General features: G+C 36.2%; 3 protein-coding genes and 1 long non-coding RNA gene across 4 annotated transcripts in view; all 4 read left to right on the top strand.

Annotated features, from left to right (window-relative positions):
• Window positions 1–881: 881 nt before the first annotated feature.
• Window positions 882–3,065, top strand: LOC121725272. The gene is made up of 3 exons (XM_042112136.1): window positions 882–977; window positions 1,757–1,918; window positions 2,767–3,065. The coding sequence occupies exons 1-3, from the start codon at window positions 935–937 to the stop codon at window positions 3,018–3,020; spliced, it is 459 nt and encodes a 152-aa protein (XP_041968070.1). The 5' UTR covers window positions 882–934; the 3' UTR covers window positions 3,021–3,065.
• Window positions 3,066–4,050: 985 nt separating this feature from the next.
• On the top strand, window positions 4,051–4,876 carry LOC121725285. Its single transcript, XM_042112177.1, has 3 exons — window positions 4,051–4,172; window positions 4,301–4,492; window positions 4,568–4,876. Exons 1-3 carry the CDS (start codon window positions 4,124–4,126, stop codon window positions 4,837–4,839), a joined length of 513 nt encoding a protein of 170 aa, XP_041968111.1. The 5' UTR covers window positions 4,051–4,123; the 3' UTR covers window positions 4,840–4,876.
• Window positions 4,877–8,685: 3,809 nt separating this feature from the next.
• On the top strand, window positions 8,686–12,292 carry LOC121725312. Its single transcript, XR_006035361.1, has 3 exons — window positions 8,686–8,761; window positions 9,863–10,069; window positions 12,169–12,292. It is a non-coding gene; the product is annotated as an uncharacterized LOC121725312 (long non-coding RNA).
• Window positions 12,293–18,576: 6,284 nt separating this feature from the next.
• LOC121725790 (C3 and PZP-like alpha-2-macroglobulin domain-containing protein 8) overlaps window positions 18,577–20,758 on the top strand; it is a 216,963-nt gene continuing 214,781 nt past the window's right edge. The window contains exon 1 of the mRNA XM_042112911.1: window positions 18,577–18,816. The gene's annotated coding sequence lies outside the window, so the exon portion shown is untranslated. The remainder of the gene's footprint in view (window positions 18,817–20,758) is intronic.

Raw genomic sequence — 20,758 nt, 5'->3', positions numbered from 1 at the left:
ATTATATAAGTCCCTTTAGAACTTCTGTAGCTTGCTCTCCTAGAAAAAATATCTGTATTAAATAATATCAACGTTGATCTGAGCATATTAAAAGTTTATCCTTTGTCAACTCCGTAACGAGTGGAAATCGCTAATAACTTACGTTTGAAAAACTCAGGACTCCACTTTCTATAAGTAAGGAAATGAAGTTTTACTCGCTTGGGACTCGTTTAGACTCCTCTGTAATTGGACTTAACTTGGCATTGTTTGATGTCAGGTCCTTGTCTTGAAAGCAGATTGGGGTAAGTGCTCTTAGTTTGTACGAAAAAATACAGCCATTTCTATGTTTTCTCAAATCCCCTTACTAATAAAAGAATATAATACACTGTGTAAATTGACGTTTAAGTTGCACAATTCAATGTTTGTCCTTGCCTGTTAAAAAATTAAATATTTAAAAAAATGTGCTGATCCATCCCTGTTGTTCATTGATTTAGAACATGCTCTTAACTTGAACTTCGATTCCAAAATTGTTGTTCCCAAGTTCGGACTGATCAACTGATAAGAAAGATGATTCATGCTTAGGATGGGCGTTTAAAAGGCGTCAGCCCTGCGCTCAGGCGCAGATAGTCACTTGTTATACGTCATGTCGGTCTTTTGTCCAGAAAAGAAACAGATAATGCTCTTGTATATAACTGCGCTCACACTTCGTCACTATAAAAACTCCTGATACAGTGAAAGCGGAAACCGTCACCGAAACCTGAAATGTGGCTAAATAGTATGAAGCACGGGCACACAACTAGTTAATCAATAATCATTAACTTCAATTAATACTCGATAAGCCGAACGTTTGATTAAAGTGTTGTTCAATTTAATAAAAGATTAAGCGTAGATTTATCGTCGAAAATGGAATTGGTTTCAATTAATTCATACACCATCATCAGAGGCCGGACGCAAAATGCAATGGATTTTGTTGTGTTTGCTACCCGTTGTGTTTGCAAGTGAGTATTTTATCGGAACAATTGAGAACGTAAGTGTATGAAGTGTACTAACATTTTATAACATACGGATAATTACTTATTTTGTCCTTCATAACTTGAACAAAACCTTCTAACTCACCTACTTCATCATCTGGATACTCTATCTGGCAATGCTTAAAATGTACATTGTTTTGATTAAAAAATATATACAAAACCAATTTTTTTTTTACCTCAATAGTCAGGGCGAGTGGAGCGGACCCTAGTATATCCCACAAACCTGGCACTTTTGTGGTAGGTACACTTACAAAAAATCCAAAAATTGTCTTGAGACTTTATAAGTCGGTAGTAGTACCGAATTGTCACTGTGTATTCATTATATTGGACGCCTCCTATCCGTGGTCTAGTGGTTTAGAGCGTCTCGAACCCACGACCTCTCGATTCGGAGGTCGTGGGTTCGATTCCCTCATTGGAAACATGTTATTTCCAAATTGGTTAGGATAATGCAGGATGATCACCTGATTATCTGACAAGTAAGATGATCCATGCGTCGGATGGGCATGTAAAAAGTCGGTCATGCGCCTGATCTCTCGCCAGTCGTATCGGTCATCCGTCCCACTGGGTTATGAGAGTGAAAGGAATAGAGAGTACTGTTGTGTACTGCGCACACACTAGGGCACTATAAAATTACTCCTGCGTAACAGGCTTGATTTCAATGAAACTGGCCACCGTCACCGAAACCGGTGTGGGGAGTATTATTATCATTATGTTAAAACTAGCGGTGTTTCTCGTTATTTTTTCAGTCGATATAGATTATTACGACGATACATTGCTGCGGGCCAGAGACGATGATGATAGTGTATGTATTAAATGGAAACGGGATGACTGTGCCCAGAGATGCAGGCCAGACTATTCCGTTTGCATCGGAAACGTATGCTTCTGCCTCTCATTGACATACGGTGAAGGTAAGTGTAAAATTGAAAATGGGGCTATAATTACGGGTTATGTCAATTCAATGTTAAGGTAACGTAAGACCACACTAGAGCGACGCGACTCAGCGCGACACATTTCCATAGAACTGACGTTTGTGAAACGTCAGATCCACGTTTGTAAAACGTCAGTTCTGAGGAAGTGAAGTGTCGCTCCTAGTCGTGTCGCTCTTGGTTTCACTATTATGATATTTTACATAACGCGACGCCATCTGCAATATGAATCAATACACACATAATATATACAATCTTCTAATATATAAAATTCTCGTGTCACAATGTTAGATAGCGTACGATTTTAACCAAATTTTATATGCATATTCAGTGGGTCTGAGAATCGGCTACTGGGTACTTTTTATATTGATAAGTGCACTTGTTGAATAAATAATAGTAAATTATTACAATTCGAGACTGACGGCGACTATTGTTTGTGCGACGGGATAGCGATGGACGTTGCCATGGTGACATACTTATTTAGTCACTTCAATAAAATAATACGGGCGAAATACTTTATATGGCAAAGAAACTTTTGCGGGGACAGCTAGTATTATATAAAGATTTCTATTCCAATTTCAATTCTATTCTAAAGTTAAAATAACTGGAACTAGCGAATACTTCTTGACTTGCCAATACTTAACGCGTGAACAAACAACGCAATAAGCCAACAACACATTAAATGAAATGCGCCGTTGTTGGCCTTTGACACATTAAGTAACTCAATTAATTTCATTAATTTATTGTATGCCCAATATTTTTTTAATGGAAAAAATCCGTATGCTCTACTACTTCATAAATTATTCTATTATTTTTTTGGGAAAAAAAAGACAAGAATATACTGCGTCACCACATCGCTCATTTCTGCCCGAGCATAGACAAGGCTAAGCAATGCATCTTCAAATGCATGAAGTCCGGCCAGCCGGCGTTCTGCGGCAAGGACAATGTGTGCTACTGCGGCCACCGCTACACCCCGATGGATGACAACAGCAAAAACAACACGAAGGCGGCGTACAGTCAGTTCAGGGAACTGTACCAGAAATACTTCGGACCCAACTATGCTGATGATTATGAAGTGATCTAATTGGAACGGATTATGCCACAGTCACAGAAATAAAGAAATAAAATGGTATATTTTTGTTTTCTTATACTGTCTGTAATTTGAGTATGTTTAGTTTTGTTTATACAGGGTGTAACAAAAACAAGTGATAATACTTTAGGGTGTGTACATGTTCATTGTAGAGAGTTCACTGTGAAAGTAGCAGCGCTGAAAGACCAAAATTTTTTTTCACTTTTGTATGGGGAAACTCGTTATATATATAACAATATATAACAAAATAGAGTAAGTATGTCATATGTTCTAAAATTATTATGAGAGTCAGAGAATGTCCAGAAGTCAGAATGTGTGACTACTTTCATGTAACGATTTTATTGGTAGGCTAGTGCGACTTTTGGTAGTAGTTAAAACGATACAAAGGTATGCCATAATATTATGTAATAACTTGACGTTCCAAGCGGCTTCGCCTGCGTTAGGAATTTCGAATTAGGAATTTCACAGACAAATTAGCGCACAAAAATAGCATATGATCCTTCACGTGGTCTACTTTTTGTCTGCGCCAAATAACATAAAAATTGCTCTAGTAGTTCGTGAGATAAGCCTTTTCAAATAATTTTTCGGTTTTTCCAATTTTTTCTCTGTTTCATTACTCCTGTTACTCTTAGCGTAATAATATAATAGTATAAGATAATAATATATGCTATTTAACAGTGAAATAATTTTTCAAATTGGACCAGTAGTTTCTGAGATGAGCACGTTCGAACAAACAAACAATTATTATTATTATATTATATGTCATAATATTATATTATTATTTATTATTATTATTAATGTCCTGATGCTTCATGAAATTAGCAAGACAATACAAAAAAGAATTCTAGCAAACTAACTTAGAAAGATTAGTGAAATTAATGTTTTGTATTTAAAACTTAGAGTTAACCTAAGATATGACTTACAGCAAACAAATGTGCGTTAACGTTAACGTTAACTGTAAGTTATATCTAACTTATGAAATCAACTAGGAACTGATTAAAAATGTCATAAAAGTTATTAAAGCATAAAACGTTGATTGGTAGTTGAATATTAAATTGCGTTCAGGTTTAACATTATTTCCTTGAGATAAACAAACGATGAATTGGATATGGATTTTCATGTATTTTATAACCATTGTATATGGATGTAAGATTTTACTATTTTATTTTATTAGAAATAACTACAATAATTATTTTTTTGCAGTATTTATAATAATTTCTCGGTAGAACAACGACTAAACAACAGAAATAATTGTCGTTAAATTGATTTTTCAGACAATATTTATTATTATTATGAAGGCAAAGATAAGGGTTACCGTGGAAGGCCATGGCCTGTCAATGATACATGTTCTTCGAGAAGAAGGAGGGAATGTAGGAATTGGTGCTTGACACCATACTACGCTTGCGAGGAAATGAGGTGTTACTGCATTTACACGTGGTATCGTTATGTTTATAAGGATAAAAGAGGTAAAATTTATAAACTCTATATATTATTTATATATTTTTTTAATACGTCATTATTTGTTAATACTCTTTCTTTAGGCCCACGAACCGAGAACAACGCACTGCGTCACCACATTGCCCATTTCTGCCCGAACGTAGACGAGGCTAAGCAGTGTATCTTCAAATGCATGAAGACCGGCCAGCCGGCGTTCTGTGGCAGGGACAATGTGTGCTACTGCGGCCATCGCTACACCCCGATGGACGACAACAGCAAAAACAACACGAAGGCGACGTACAGTCAGTATAAAGAGCTGTACCAGAAGTACTTCGGACCCAACTATGCCGATGATTATGAAGTTATACAAATTTAAAGAGTCGACGTCACAATTACACAAATAAAATTATTTGCACGTCAAATATTTTTTTTGACTAGAGCATGAACACCTAGTCCCCTAATATAGTATTTATTAGCACGCAGCCTAATTGCACAATTTATACATTAAATGATTAGAGAGCACGTCGGACGGTTTACACTTTTTCCTATAATTTTCAATAATTTCAAATTAAAAGTTTACTTAAGTACATATAGTATTGGATCCGACCGTAAAATCCCACAGAAATCGTTTTTTTCGATCAAATTTATTTTAAAATAATCTTTAGAACGTATAGAATGGATTAATGTTGGGTTGCCTTGTCAAAAGTAGCCGCAAGTACCTCTAATTAAGTTTAATGTTCATGAGATAAATGCATAATTTGTTTGAATATTTTTTTCAGTAAATTTTATATTATTTGAAAGAAAATGACGTGACAAAATAAGGTATAAATGGTTGCCAGCTCTAAGTCGGTCGCAACCTAGGGTTGCCAGCCCGTAAACAGACATAGTTCATCATCAAAATTGAAGCATCGTTTTTTTAATAATTTTGATACAAAATTAAAGTTTTATGCATTTTGTGCATGAATATCCATGGTTGCCAGTTGCACGATAGCCGCAAACTGGGGTTGTCATCACTTTTGTTTAAGACAAATGTTCAGGCCTACAATTATTATGCCTGGGGGAATTTGAGGACGTCGAGAACCCGCAAGATTGCAATTTTTATTTAACAGGCGTTTTTATTTGTATGCGTAGTGTCCTGTCATTCCTCAATGTCATTCCTTCTTAGTTCTTATTTTTCTATTGATTACACGCAAGTTTGTACTACGGGCTTTCATTTTTCTCAATTAGAGGTACTTGCGGCTACTTTTAACAAGGCAACCCAACATTAATCCATTCTATACGTTCTAAAGATTATTTTAAAATATATTTGATCGAAAAAACGATTCCTGCAGGATTTTACGGTCGGATCTTAGGATAATAATAAAATAAATAGAGCCTTGCGGTACACCTAATGTAATTTTTTCAAATATTCGAATTCCTAACTACAATTTGTATTCTATCTGAAAGATAAGATTTTAATCACAACAGTATATTTAAAATCCGAGGAGCGAAAATAATTTTTAATATCTAAGTAAACTATCTAGGTAAACTTTTATGGTCCACTTCGTCAAATGTTCTTAAAAAGTCTGTATAATACACTGTATCTTTTTGGAGTCAAGCATCAACGATATAAGCATTATCTGTAATGTGACATTGAGTATTAATGATTGTTAAAAAAGTCAATTCATTACTTTAGTTAAGTTCCGAAATATAACTCAGGATATGATGATGAGCAGAGCAGATAAGCACTAGTAGTGCTTATCTGCTCTGCCCCTCTAGACAAGCGGCAAGCGATTATTCGCTAGCGAAGCGATGACTTATGTCAAATCGGATAAATTTTGTGGCGTTAGCGTTAGCGTTTACGATAATCGCTTGCCGCTTGTCTAGGGGGACTGCTCATCATCATGACGTCTAGGTTCGACGCCATACTTCATCCCAAGATACACACATGCTAGTGAATTAACGCATAATATGAGTTTGTTGGGCTGTCATTACAACAGGTGGCAGTGTTGCACATCAGTCAAGATGCCTTCGGATACATGAGGTCTAGAAAACTGGGCAGTAAATTTAACTTTATTTTAGAATCTGGACTCTTAAGATTATCTCAAAAGTACGTTTGTCGGTAGTAATATAAACTCTATCTTATATTTGAAATTAACTAGGAACAGTTTTACTGTTTTGAAAATTAATAAATCATTAAACTTAGATTGTTCGTTGAATATTAAATTGGCTTCAGGTTTTATATTATTACTTACTCTCCAGATAAGCTCAGAATGTTACTAATTTTTTTGTGTTTTTTAACCTTCGTTAATGGATGTAAGATTTTATTAATTTATATTTCATATTATTTGAAGAACATGTTGAATGTTGATATACTTAAAGTTACAGCAGCAGAACTCAGAAGTGTAGCTTAGTCATTATCTGGAAGCTGTTAAGCATTTGTGTATCATCCAAAAAATTACGTATTGAGTTATGAATAGAGTCTTTTACTTTGGATTATTTAGAACAAGACTGCACTCATAATTCAACACACAACTTACACAAATGTTTGACAGCCACCATCTATGATATGTTGATAAAACTTAAATTTTAGTTTTAGTAAATTTGGTTTATGTTAGGAGAAAAGTAATACGAATTTCTCCGGGTCATCTAATTTATAATAATCAATACTTTTTGAGTTGTGTGACTTTAAGTCTACGTAAATATTATAAAATTAACGTTTTTGTTAATGTACGAATAATAAAAACTAAGGACACGTAACTCCCATACTTCAATCGTTTTGAATTTGGTTCTCAAGGTTCTTTTCGCACACTAAAATAATATGGCAATAGCTACGAAACGATACATAAAAATTCACAAAATAAAGCCGTTGACAATAATTTTCACTTCTATAATTACACAAAATTCTTGCATGTATTCGGGTCACATTTTGAAGGTCTTTGCATTTTGTAGAATCGGAACAATTTTTTTGACTCTTCTTTAGTTTGTATTATTCGTAGGTATGTGATATTTTTCAGATATAAATAATGATGAAAACGCTGCACTGCGATACTACAGCTATGACAGGCCATGGGCTATCCACGATTCGTGTATTAGGCGGAGATCGCGCGAATGTAGAACATGGTGTGCAAGCGAGGGCAATAAACAATATTACTTGTGCAAGGAAGGCTATTGCTACTGCATCGAAGATTTTTTACTTATAAATGATTAAAGAATGTAATGTAATGAATAAAAAATGAATTAAGAATGTAACTTATGATGAGATAAAAACAAATATCGTATTAATATTATTTTGGTATTGAGTCAATAGTAATATTTTGTCGTATTGTAAGACAATAAAAACAGGAAAAAGTAACTACCCCAATAATTTCGGTATCAACGGTTGTTGCAAGCGGTTATGAAGTTATCTAATACTGACCATGCGACGTCACATTTATCTATACATATAATAAAACTGTAGAAATGAAGATTCTGTACATTAAAGATATCCAAAAAATAATAAGCGGCGGCTGTTACTACATCGCTGCATCGCTATAGAAGCCAAAACTGTGGTTAGTTTTTTGTCTGTCTGTCTGTCTGTCTGTCTGTCTGTCTGTCTGTCTGTCTGTCTGTATGTTTGTTCTAGCATCACACGAAAACTATTGATCCGATAATATTGTTAAATTGTATTCTCTGTAGCTAATCGTATTTTAAAATTACATTTTTAAAGCTATTAACAAATTCTAGATTTCTTATTAAGCCCGGCCGCACATTGTCCGAAATTTCTGATCAGAAAAAGTTGAACGTCCCCGCTGTCTCTTACATTTTGTACTGGGCCGAGTGAGCTCGAACTCGCCGGAAGGATATTTCGGATAGTGTGCCGGGTGGCGGTCCGGCGAAATTCAACTGTTTCTGATCAGAATTCGGACAATGTGCGGCCGGGCTTAACATTGGGTAATTCCGTTTTTCTAAGGCTGTATTATTAGAAAAAAAAATCCTCTATGTGGAATTGATAATATGATTATAAAGTAAACATTCGACTCATGTAATGTCAATTCAATACATTCAGATCGGCGATTCTATAAAGAAGCGATAAAGAAAACGTGTTGGCTAGGGGCTCTAGATAAACGCATAAATCATAATGCCATAATATTTTCTTGTGCAAAATATTGTACTTAATCATTTTAATTACAGCAGTTTTATTCCAAAAAATAATTTTATGTTTAGAATAATTGTTTGATTAAAATTGGCTTCAGGTTTTATATTATTACTTACTCCCCAGCTGTAAGCGATAAGAATGTTATGGATTTTTTTGTGTTTTGTAACCTTCGTTTATGGATGTAAGATTTGTTTATTTCTTTTTATTATAGGAACGTAATGTTGATATCTTATGACCTTAGCCAGAGCCGATGAACTATAGCTTAGTTATTATTAATAATAATCAGTTTTTGAGTTGTTTATCTGTAAATGTACGATCGAGGAAATTGATTCCTGCGCAGTTGACGGACCTACGTCATTTGTTTAGCTTATGTCAATTCAATGTTAGCTGTGATCGGTCCGATGGGTTTGACTCGCGACCAAATTACCTAGGTCTACCATCTGCCTAGGAATCAACTTCTCTGATAGTGCATAATTATCATACATTTTTTCGAGATAAATAGTATCCTACGAACTTCCCGGAACTAAGTGTCATCGTACCCTTCAGCAAAATAGGTTTTGCGGTTTCTGCGTGAAGAGGTAACAGATAGACACTATCGCATTTATAATATTAGTATGGATTAAAGATGTTTACGTTAACATACTAAAATTATAAACGCTAAAGTGTGTCTGTCTCTCTGTTATCTCTTATCGTTCAAACCGCTGAACCGATTTAGCTGAAATTTGGTATTTATTGAGATGTAACCTACGCTCTATCCCGGGATTTTAAGTAAGGAAAGGACAAAGGTTACATCTCTAAAATGAATTTTCACTTCATCCCGAAAAACTGAACGGTTCCCGCGCTATAAACGAAATTTGGCGCAACGGAGTTGCAGCGATCGTCTAGTTTGGCTCAACGGAGTTGCGGGCGTTATCTACTTTGGCTCAACGGAGTTGCGGGCGTCATCTAGTTTGGCTCAAAGGAGTTGCGGGCGTTATCTAGTTTGGCTCAACGGAGTTGCGGGCGTCATCTAGTTTGGCTCAAAGGAGTTGCGGGCGTTATCTAGTTTGGCTCAACGTAGTTGCGGGCGTCGTCTAGTTTGGCTCAACGGATTTGCGGGCGTCATCTAGTTTGGCTCAACGGAGTTGCGGGCGTCATCTAGTTTGGCTCAAAGGAGTTGCGGGCGTCATCTAGTTTGGCTCAGCGGAGTTGCGGGCGTCATCTAGTTTGGCTCATCGGAGTTGCGGGCGTCATCTAGTTTGGCTCAACGGAGTTGCGGGCGTCATCTTTTAATATATTTCAGATATAAATAATGTTGATAACACTGCACTGCGATCGCGATACCGTGAGGGCAGGCCATGGACTATCCATGACTCGTGTAGTAGACGGAGGTCGTACGAATGTAGAAGCTGGTGTAAGGACAAGAGCAAGAAACTTTATTACTTGTGCAGGGACGACTATTGCTACTGCGTGGAAACTTGGTACAGTGCTTATGAATATAACAGAAGAGGTATACAAAAGGTTTTTCTATGTTTTATTCCACGAAATGTATAACATTATGTCTATGTAAGCGTGGTCTACAAGTTTAGCTATCAAATGAGACCTTTCTAGGGTTCCGTAGTCAACAAGGAACCCTTATAGTTTCGGTGTGTCCGTCCGTCTGTCTGTCTGCCCGCGGTTTTGCTCAGAGATTTCTGGTTTTCTATGAGAGGCTGGTCCGGCATTTTTCAGTATATTTTGTTGTTACAGCGGCAACAGATATACAGTCATAATCTGTGAAAATTTCAGAAGTCTAGCTATAGCGGTTCTTGAGATACAGCCTGGAGACAGACGGCGGACAGACAACGAAGTCTTAGTAATAGGGTCCCGTTTTTCCCCTTTGGGTAAGGAACCTTAAAAAATAAAGTTTTCATATATAAGGGAGCAAACGAGCAAACGGGTCACCTGATGGAAAGCAACTTCCGTCGCCTATGGACACTCGCAATAGGGGAGGGAAGGGAATAGAGGAGGGTAGGGAAGGGAATAGGGTAGGGGATTGGGCCTCCGGTAAACTCACTTGCTCGGCGAAACACAGCGCAAGCGCTGTTTCACGCCGGTTTTCTGTGAGAACGTGGTATTTCTCCGGTCGAGCCGTCCCATTTGTGCCGAAGCATGGCTCTCCCACGTATACAAATTTTCGTGATTACGACAATAAGTGAAGATTTCCATGCGCATTATTAATTTGGGAGTACTGTATGTATTTAGGATTGTGATACTTGTCAACAACTAAAAAAATATTTAGTCAACTCTACCACGCTCTTCCAACGCACTAAGGCCCACTTGCGCCAGACTGGGTTGACACGCTTAACTCTGAGTTATTTTTTATATTTGGCTGTCTCCCGCTTTGCTTGGGGAGGGAAATTGGTATCTCCTACTCCTCCTACATTTCTTCTGATTAATTTCGTTGCGGGTCCCAAGACAGATTTAGCTTGTCCCTCGGGCATCCCTGAGATCATATCAAAGGGTTTTCGTGGTTGGTTACCACTGTTGATCCTGGCGACATAGGAGTTGCAGTGGTGGGAATGTGTGGTGGGCCTTTTGCCCGTTAAAAAAAAATAACTCTGAGTTAAATTATACTTCGAATTTAAATTCACATCATGTCTTGCACCACCAAGAGTTAGGAGTTAACCTCGAGTTAATTTTTAAAATGTTTAACCCACCGATGTCGGAGGGTTAAATCAACTAACTCTGGGTTAGTAATATCAAAACTATGATTTTTCGGTTATGACTCATGTACTTTGTTGTGTTCAGTAATAGGTACCGGTTTTATTTTGTGTTTAACCATGATAAGTGATCAGTGGTTGTTATCTGATGATGATGAAGAAATTATCGAATACATTAGTTCGGACTCGTATTACAGAAGGATTGTAGAACGGACCGATCTGTTTAGGGTCCCGTATGTACTCACAATAGACAAAGATTTCCATCGAAGATTTCGCCTAAAAAAAGAAACTGTTCTCTTTTTATTAAATAAAATTGAAAATAATTGCAACATACAAATGAGCATAAAAGTTTAATAATAATATCATTGGATTAGTGCGTCTTTAGTGAACTCCTTCATAAATAGGCAGACTAGATATACATTGGACACAAGTGTTTCTTCCCAATTTTTATCATTTTCCGCTTCATTTATTTGCACAAAATATCACAATTAACAACACAATGCGACATAGAACCACGTGTCATTTCAAATCTGACATAAAGAGATAGCCTTATTTAAAGTACTGTGGAGCGAGAGAGAGCAGTACACTTAAATTATTCAGCATTCGCTCTATCATATTTGGCTGGATGTAAAAAGAATGAATAAACATGACATAAGCACAGTATAGCAATATTAATATGTCATATTGCTATACTGTGACATAAGCCCGGGTTAGTTGACTCTGGGATAAATTCTTCTGGTGCAATATGTAGTATGAGTTAAAAATTAAAAACGTTAACACTGAGTTATTAAGCCCCGGGTTATTTATTTAACTCAAAGTTTTGGCGAAAGTGGGCCTAAGAATACCGTACTTGTAACTAGTCTGATGTAGAGTCAATTAATCGTTTGCAATGCGGTATTTTTTTTAGACAATGGACGCAAAGAAACGGCACTGCATCAACACTTTGGGCCCAAAAACTATGCTGATGATTATGAAGCGGTCTAATACTGTGTGACGTTACATTCATCCAAATAAAATTTGAGTTGTTATGTTAAATGTTTTTTTTTTATAATAGCTCTAATAGTAGCTTGGAGGGATTGTTTGTTCAGCCAGAAATTACCCCGAACCCTATACCGATTTCATTAAATTTTCTAACATAAGTTCCGGGTAAAATATGCACCCACATACGCACTTTTTGTTATACATCCCCAATTCCCCGTCGCAGATGTGCGTGCGGGTTCACATTAATTCGCGGTTTGAATTATATTGTCCATCCATCTCTAGCTTAAACTCCTTTTTTAACAAATTGCCTTTTGAAATTTATATACAACAGAGTTTTTGGACCTTAATTTTTATAGCACTTTCATGAATTAAAAAACCTACCTCACCACAATGTGGAATATTTTTCCACCTCCCTAGAATACTAATAAGGTACTCCTTATACTTCTGTCTACTCTGCTGGAACCTTCGGTTTGTTTGTCTTGTCGAGCGCCTTCTCATTACGTCGCAAGCAGTGCGGCAGCAGCGCTGCAGCCGCGCGACTTCTATTCAAAAGAGAGTCGCGCGGCGAATGTCTTTTGTATAGAAGTCGCTGCAGCGCTGCTGCCGTAGTGCTTGCGACGTAATGTGTGTGTGTGCAGCCTTAATAATGTTACGGAAAAGTACACGCACTTGTTTACGCGAATCACTCAGGAAAGAAATGCTCTCGAATATTCTGAGATTCGATCCGGCCCATATAAATAGTCGCAGGCAGACAGGCCGGTAATTCAGTTCGATACGAGCTATCATCAAGGCGACTTCGAAGTGAAAACAAGTGATGAATAGTGAGTGAACCAGTGAACCTACGACTCGGCAAAGACCTAGGACAGTGATAGTGCTTAGTGTTTGGACTTAGTGTGACCTAGTGTTTAGTTACTAGTGAATAAAGTCTTCAAGAGAGTCAGCAGGTCTTTCTCTCCAAGTCCTACGAACCCTAGCACGTAACAATAACATACGTATGTTATTAAGACCTGACAGACAAACCCTAAATTACTGACGTTTTATTTTTAGGGCAATATTAAATAGGAAATTATATCAGGTTACGCACACGTAAACCTCTGAATTGATTTGGATGAAATTTTGCACGCAGACGTTGAGCCACTGATTTAAAGAACACTTTTATATTTGAATTGCGACAGAATATGCGATTACCGTGCAATAAATATATTTTGGAGCAACGAATTTGCCCAGTTCAGTCTTATTTACTTCCTAATTTGTATCCAGCACTTTTGTATGCTAAAACACGTCATAATATTCGTTAAGCCAGCCGCATACGCACGTTTTCCGTATTCGATTTCTTAATCGTAATTCCAATTACGTCTTGAAATTTCGTGAGACTAGAGAAAACTTTCGTTTTCTTTCCGTTCGGGTCGGAAAATTGAACGTGTGCAATGTGCATGCATCCGGATTTCTGAATACGGAAAATGAATTCGAAAATCGTATCTGGAAAATGTGCGTATACAAGGTGTAACAAAACTAAGTGATAATACTTGAGGGTGTGCATGTGTTTCTTGTAGAGAGTTCACTGTGAAAGTAGCAGCGCTGAGAGACCAAATGTTTTAACACTTTTGTATGGAGAAACTCGTGACGCCGCGCTGGGGCGCTTGCCCATACAAAAGTGAAAAAAAATTGGTATTTCAGCGCTGCTACTTTTACAGTGAACTCTCTACAAGGAAAACTTAGTTTAGTACATCCGGACCCTGTATACGGTCAGTCTTACTGTGTATTTTATTTACGTCCAGGCAGCTGTTCATAGTAGTCTAAATGAACCAGAGTTATTCTTAATTTTTCCCGGCATCGTGGTTGTGTAAACGCATTTCACACGAACTGTAGTGCTCCCTCGCCCTTCATATTACCATTAAGAGGGCCTTACAAAGCCAGAGTGCTCCATTGTTTTGCTCTGTACACACTGCTCTAAGTCTGCACCCTGAATAGTCCTAATTACGCCATAATAAGGTCTATTTTTGCAGTTCTCCGAATGTTTATTCCGTGGCTCATGGATGGAAAAGCTAGTAGATTTGATTAAGTATTTTGTATCCATTTTGCTTTTGGGATACATATCGGGATGACACGTGCAGAATGTATGGCCTGCGAAATCCTTTTGTGCTTTTTCGCCCATTTTATGCTTGCTATACTTTGCTATTATTACTTTTATTTAAGTACGATCCTTCTATATATAATATGGTATTGTAAAATTGTAATATTATATAATTTAATTTCTCAAATAAAATTTAAAAACAACTGCGCACACACCTGCACAAGGCGCTAAGTTTGTATTATGCACTACCTACCTGGATGCTGATCAAGTCTTTGAATCTTTAAAGGCCTGTTTCACCACTTCCTGAATAGTGCCGGATAGTCTGTCCACCACTTAACTTAATAGACAGAGCAGCGGTCCGCAACCTTTTTGATATTGAGACCAAAAAATTATAAAAAGAGTTATGAGCGACCCCAGAAAAAAAATCACTAAGTTAACAAATGCAAAGGTTGAACCAACCTTCGGTAACGAAGTTAGCTGTTTTTATTTCGTAAATTATTTATATTGAAGAGTTTATTTATTTTGGATTTAAAATCAAATTACAGGACTTTATTAACTTTTTTGGCGACCCCAAAAACATCTTTGACGACCCCAGGGTTGCGGACCGCTGAGATAGAGTGTGGAGAATCTGTCAGAAAAGTTGTGGATAGCCTATCCGGCACTTTATCAGGAAGAAGTGAAAGAGGCCATAAATCTTTGAATAGTAGTTATAAGTTACGATAATAATTAATTACATTGCTTTTAATCTTTCATGTAATGAAATTAACTTTCTTTTAGAAACATTTCGTCTCGTTTACTTAATGATAATTAATTAGTATTGATTTTCTGAAAGCATGTCAAGTAATATTAAAAGAAATTCTATTGATGTTTAGATTAAATAAATTCTTTTATGGGTCTTAAATGTTATGGTGCGTGGCCAGTATCAAACCTTATGCCGTCTTTTTATAAATTGTCACTTTATAGACAGTTGTAAAATGTAGCGCACACCCCTATGGCAATGTCATTTAAGTGTCATTGTTGGCTATAGCCTGTACCAAGCCTGTACATAATCCCCGCGTTCCACTTAGCATTAAAAACTATTATAAATCTTTTATTTCGTATATTAAATACTGACAGGTGAGTGAAAAACAAGTTTTTAAAAACCTTGATAAACCCTGTGCCAATGCTCCCTCTTAAATATACTCGTATTCTGCTGAAAAACATTAGTGAAGGTATGGTACTGCATCTTTTTGAGTTTCTTACTAACTTTAGACGGTTGTTTATTTGGATGACTCAGCTCTTTTCAGTGAGATCCCATTTCCACTCTCCATCGTCACAATATAAGTAATAAACAGTAGATAATTTAATCAGTCATTAGTATGGCTTAGTTCGGCTGGCCGTGTGGCCTACCAAACTAGGCACATCATTTCAGATAATTTGAAATTAAGCATGTAGTCTCATATAGCACACGTAAGTTTGATTCTCTCTAGTGAGTTTAACTTTAAATTTATGAGTGAGTTATACAGCATTTCCAGATGAATGTGTTTTTGTAACTTAAAGTTTCATTTGTACAATGCCTATCAGCGCGGAGCTTAGCTCAACTCCGGTGGTAACCTAGTATTATTCTACTGAAATAAAAGTATATGACAAATATTTATTTTCCAAATGGGCTAGCAAATAAATTTTGATTAACTCTTAGAAAAATTTCTACTTGGTGCCTACCATCCGTTCGGTAACTAACCCTTCGATAATAATACTGTATGATATTACATTGTGGCATCGGCGTGTGACAACATTTACATAATAATTCCCCCCTGTCGTGTGCAGCGACGCGTAGCAATTGATGATCGAGCGATTGATGTTTTATTGACAACAACAAACTGTGTTGTTGTTGTTTATTGCGTTTTTTATTTTCTGTTGTATTGCAGCTATTATGTACTAACATAGGGTTGATGAGAAGACTCAAACTCGATTTGCGTCCGCGCGAATGAGCGGTTTGGCTGCTTCAACATATTTTCATCATCTTAACTCTAGAAAAGAATAATTAATGTTTACGCTGAAGCCAAGTGCCAAGACTACATTACATACTTCAACTACCGTATACAATTTATTAGAAAAAACTTGCATATCGCGATTCACAAGGTTAGGCCTATCATAATCTACAAAAGTTGTGTATATTGTAAGCAAACAAGTTCTGGCTTTTTCCTCATCTTTGTCAACCACGGGGTATTTTCGCCCTAGGTCTCAAGGGAGGCTATAGGGAATTACCTGCACCTCACTTATAGTTCAGGAAACTAGTGCTTTATTTTAATATAACCTTTATGTCAACGCCACAAGGGTTATTTACCTTACAATATGAAGTATGAAAGCCATAGTTTTTTAAATTTACGTAAATATTAGGTACATAAGTTTATATCTAAGGGGTGCGGAGTTTACCTTAATTCTCTGTAAAGACCCAACCCCTGTTTGCACGGCGTACAAACTATCTTACACTGTGTACACAGTATCACAGTGTTTGGTTATCTCTTAGTCAAATCCTACTCATATAATGTAGAAGTTTGGCATACTGTTTACTTGATATAGTGCGGGATTTCGATGAAATCTTTATATTACTGAAGAAAATATCAATTAAATGTCTTTAGACCTGTATTCGAACTATAGCACTATGAATATGAATAAAGGTCTTATAATTACACTATGAATAAAGGTCTTAAGGTCTAAAGGTCTCTTTCGTCTAGTTCAATTCTATTCTATTGACATCACGTGTCCTCTACTAAGTAGTTAAGTTCCTTCTATCTTATCAGTGTCTTATCAATCTGCAAAAAGGATTGGTAATTTATAGCTCGATACATCGGCGTACCGGCAGCCCCCCCCCCCCCCCCTGGATCATTTTGACGTCCCTACTAAGTATAATATTATCTCGTACTTTTTATCTATAAAAATTAAGAAAACGATTTGTTTGCAATACAATATTTTTACAATTAAAAATTATTAATTTTTTATTCTTTATAAACACCTAGCTAATGAAAAATCTGATTTGCCCCCCCCCTGGCCTAGAACCTGGGTAATTTAACACAGATATATTTTTTAATACAGATACAATGGTTAATTAAACTATAGGAGCAATAAAACTCTGACTAAAGCTGCAGTGACCATCTAGTGCAGTTAAACCAGTTTAATGTTAACCAAATAAAGAAGGACAAAAGTTCAAACATTTAAACTAATTTGCAAATAGGTCACACTACTCATGGTTCTTATACATATTATATATAAAATTCTCGTGTCACAATGTTAGGCCGCGTACTCCTCCGAAACGGCTTTACTGATTTTAACCAAAATATGCATATTCAGTGGGTCTCAGAATCGGCTGCTGGGTACTTTTTATATTGATAACATTTGTTGAATAAACAATAGTAAATTATTACAACTCGAGACTGACGGCGACCATTGTTTGTGCGACGGGATATCGATGGACGTTGCCATGGTGACATACTTATTTAGTCACTTCAATAAAATAACACGGGCGAAATACTTTATATTGGCAAAGAAACGTTTGCCGGGACAGCTAGTACAAAATATAAAAAAGAGTTCTAACCAAAAACCGAAAGCATGGTTCTTTGTTTAGGCAGTATAATATGGCACAAGTATAGTGCCAGATTAAAACTAAGCAATTATATTCATTATTTATATAATTTTTTTTAAATTAAATATTTATACAAAAATAAGTTAATGTTACAAGAAACAGTATCCACCAGTCAATGAAGTCAATTAGCGAAATAAAATATAATCCCTTTCAATAATTTACTGACACGCGTCTCGCTCTGGCTAGTTGGAGTTGCGTAGTCCGTCCCTTTCTAATACAGGGTCGGAATTGCCCAACTTGGAGTGTTATCTCCTTCCAATGTATTTATAATGCGCATGACGTGAATACTGCTCTACATAATGGAAATGTTTTATTATTTTGTTGAATAAGCAAACAGTTCAAGTAATTCGCACTATGATAAAAATATAATATAAACTAAGATATGAAAGTTGACGCAAATCACATAATTTAGACTGCCTGACAGTAAAAACAATCATTTTAGGAAATACTCAAAATACATTCTCAATGCAAGTTTTATTTTATTTAAATTAACAAATAAATTAAATTTCGATTGATATAGCTTAACAACCATTTATTAAGTAGAGCATCCTGTTCATCGTGCACTCAGCTTCGATTGGCCGCAGATCTCCCCGCGTAGCTCGTAGCAACGTGAGGCTGTCGTGTCGTAGTTCGGCTACGGGGCGGACGTCTACGCCGTAGCGAGCAGACCTTGGCCCAGGCTGAGCTTTGCGATCTTCGAAGTTTCTGGCCTTCGCGCTTTCTGGCCGTTGCTACGCGTGCCCTGGCCTCTGCTACGCGGCTCTACGAATTAGCTACGCGTAGATTGCTACGCGGTTTTCGGACTTAGACTACGTGTTTGGACTTAGACTTTGATCGAATCTGTGATTGTTAAGTGGATGGCTGGCACGTGATTCGAGGTAAGTATTGAAACTTCAAATATTTCGTGAGCAACAATGAACCCTATAATATGATTTTGGTTGATATTATTTTGGTTCGACCTCAATATAAGTTTGAGCAAAGGTAACAAAAATATTGTATTACTCTGCAATGTTCAGTAAACGCTATATTTTATTTATATTATCGAAATAATATTTTCTTTTTGTTACGTCAGCGGGATGGTAGAAACGTTATGAATTAAAGAATAAGGGTACAAACAAGGTCGTTCTCTTTTAGCTTACTAAAGCTGCTTAAAGGAAAAACTATATCTTATGTAACTTAAGGAAACGTTTGGATGTGAATGTATGAATGTTTTTTCACTGTTGCCAAAATGGAATAAAGTATGGTAAAGTACCCAATTAGTATCACTTTAGTACTTCAGAGTACATAGAGTATTATGATTGGCATTTCTTGTATTTACCAACAAAAATCTAGGGTGTAAATAATAGGATGGCTGCCAGCGATAGGGTAATTTCCTAGAAGAATAGATTGTGATTTCAGATAATATTATATATCTTTAATAATATATTTTTTACTACTGAAATTGACCACGCCACGTGGCAAGAAAGGTTTATCGTAATCTGTCATTACAATTTTATTATTAAAAGGTTTGAAATAGTTTTATATCATGGTATGAGAAAGGATTGGATGTTTGTAAGCTATGACCCTAACGTGGTGTGACTAACTCAGCTCGGGTGATGTCTTTACGTGACTAACTGCGCTCTCTCTGAATTCTTATAAAAAGTCATCAAAACAATTGATTACAATCTGTTTTTATTGGTTTTGATTTAAATTTAAACACAATCCGATATGGGTGGGGATAGCCCTATCAATTTTATATTCTTGAAGTATCCACGGCGATATAATTATACATAATATACAAGGGCACATTACTTTGGTTTAATTTAAATTTTTTTTCATATTTAGATCAGCTTTAATTAAGAGGGCGACTAACCCAAAAAATGAAACATCGTCCTTCTCTCTTCACACTCACGCCTGTCTTTCATATGCCAGGTGAAAGAGGACAACGCGGATTCATCGCCAAATCAGTTTTTTCTCAATAACTCGATAAATATACAACATTTTAAGAATCCGCTAGGTCGATTTCTCAATGATAGAATTTTATACAATGTGTTAAAATATTAACTTAGTTCAATGCACGGTTAGGGCAATAAATAAAAAATTCGTTAAAATTAGATGCATCTTTTTGTTTTTTTTCTATCGAGAAAATTTTAAGATATCGTGTTTTTGCTCAGATCGAATTCTTGAAAATATAATGAAGTATCTAATTTTAGAAATTGAAATAATTCGGTGCTTATTTTCAAGTATAAAAATGAATTATAAAATCGAAAATTTTGGGTTAGTCGCCCGCTTAAAACAAAATGACGCCCGCAACTCCGTTACGCCAAACATCAATTATCGCACGGGAATCGTACATTTTATTTTATTAATTTTTTGGAAAACTTACAGCTAACATACATAATATATAGAAAAATGCTAATAAAAACAAGAGAGCGATACACAATAGTCACAATTTAGATATTGGAAACAATTTTAAAAAATCCGGGATAAAAAGTATTCTATGTCCTTTTTCGGGACTCAAAATATATCCATATCCAATTTCATCAAAATTGGTTCAGCGGTTAGGGCGTGAAGAGGTAACAGATAGACATAAACCATTTTTCGCTATTCGATAGTAATTCTAAATCTCTTAATTCTTCGCTAATCCACTACAGCCCGCGTTTATCAAGTTTAGAGTTTTTCATTAATCCTTGTACGGACATTGTTTATGTTCGCTCTGACCTCCTTTCCGGAGCCTTGGGGCATCCCTTCAGGGCGCCACACTACTATAATAGTTGTTAAATAAATGTTGGATTAAAATATGCTTTGAGCGCTACAAAGGATATCCATAACAATCCAATT

The sequence above is a fragment of the Aricia agestis genome, chromosome 3, assembly GCF_905147365.1.
Source record: "Aricia agestis chromosome 3, ilAriAges1.1, whole genome shotgun sequence".
Lineage (NCBI taxonomy): Eukaryota > Metazoa > Arthropoda > Insecta > Lepidoptera > Lycaenidae > Aricia > Aricia agestis.
The sequence above is the reverse complement of the archived record's forward strand: the minus strand, read 5'-3'. Positions and strand labels throughout refer to the sequence as shown.

Excerpts from the sequence above, each read along its gene's own strand:
- LOC121725272 (XM_042112136.1), top strand. The coding sequence starts at position 935 with ATGCAATGGATTTTGTTGTGTTTGCTACCCGTTGTGTTTGCAA. Across the intron at positions 978-1,756 it reads GCTACCCGTTGTGTTTGCAA|TCGATATAGATTATTACGAC; the intron begins GTGAGTATTTTA and ends TTATTTTTTCAG. Across the intron at positions 1,919-2,766 it reads CTCATTGACATACGGTGAAG|ACAAGAATATACTGCGTCAC; the intron begins GTAAGTGTAAAA and ends GGGAAAAAAAAG.
- LOC121725285 (XM_042112177.1), top strand. The coding sequence starts at position 4,124 with ATGAATTGGATATGGATTTTCATGTATTTTATAACCATTGTATATGGA. Across the intron at positions 4,173-4,300 it reads TATAACCATTGTATATGGAT|ACAATATTTATTATTATTAT; the intron begins GTAAGATTTTAC and ends TTGATTTTTCAG. Across the intron at positions 4,493-4,567 it reads TGTTTATAAGGATAAAAGAG|GCCCACGAACCGAGAACAAC; the intron begins GTAAAATTTATA and ends CTCTTTCTTTAG.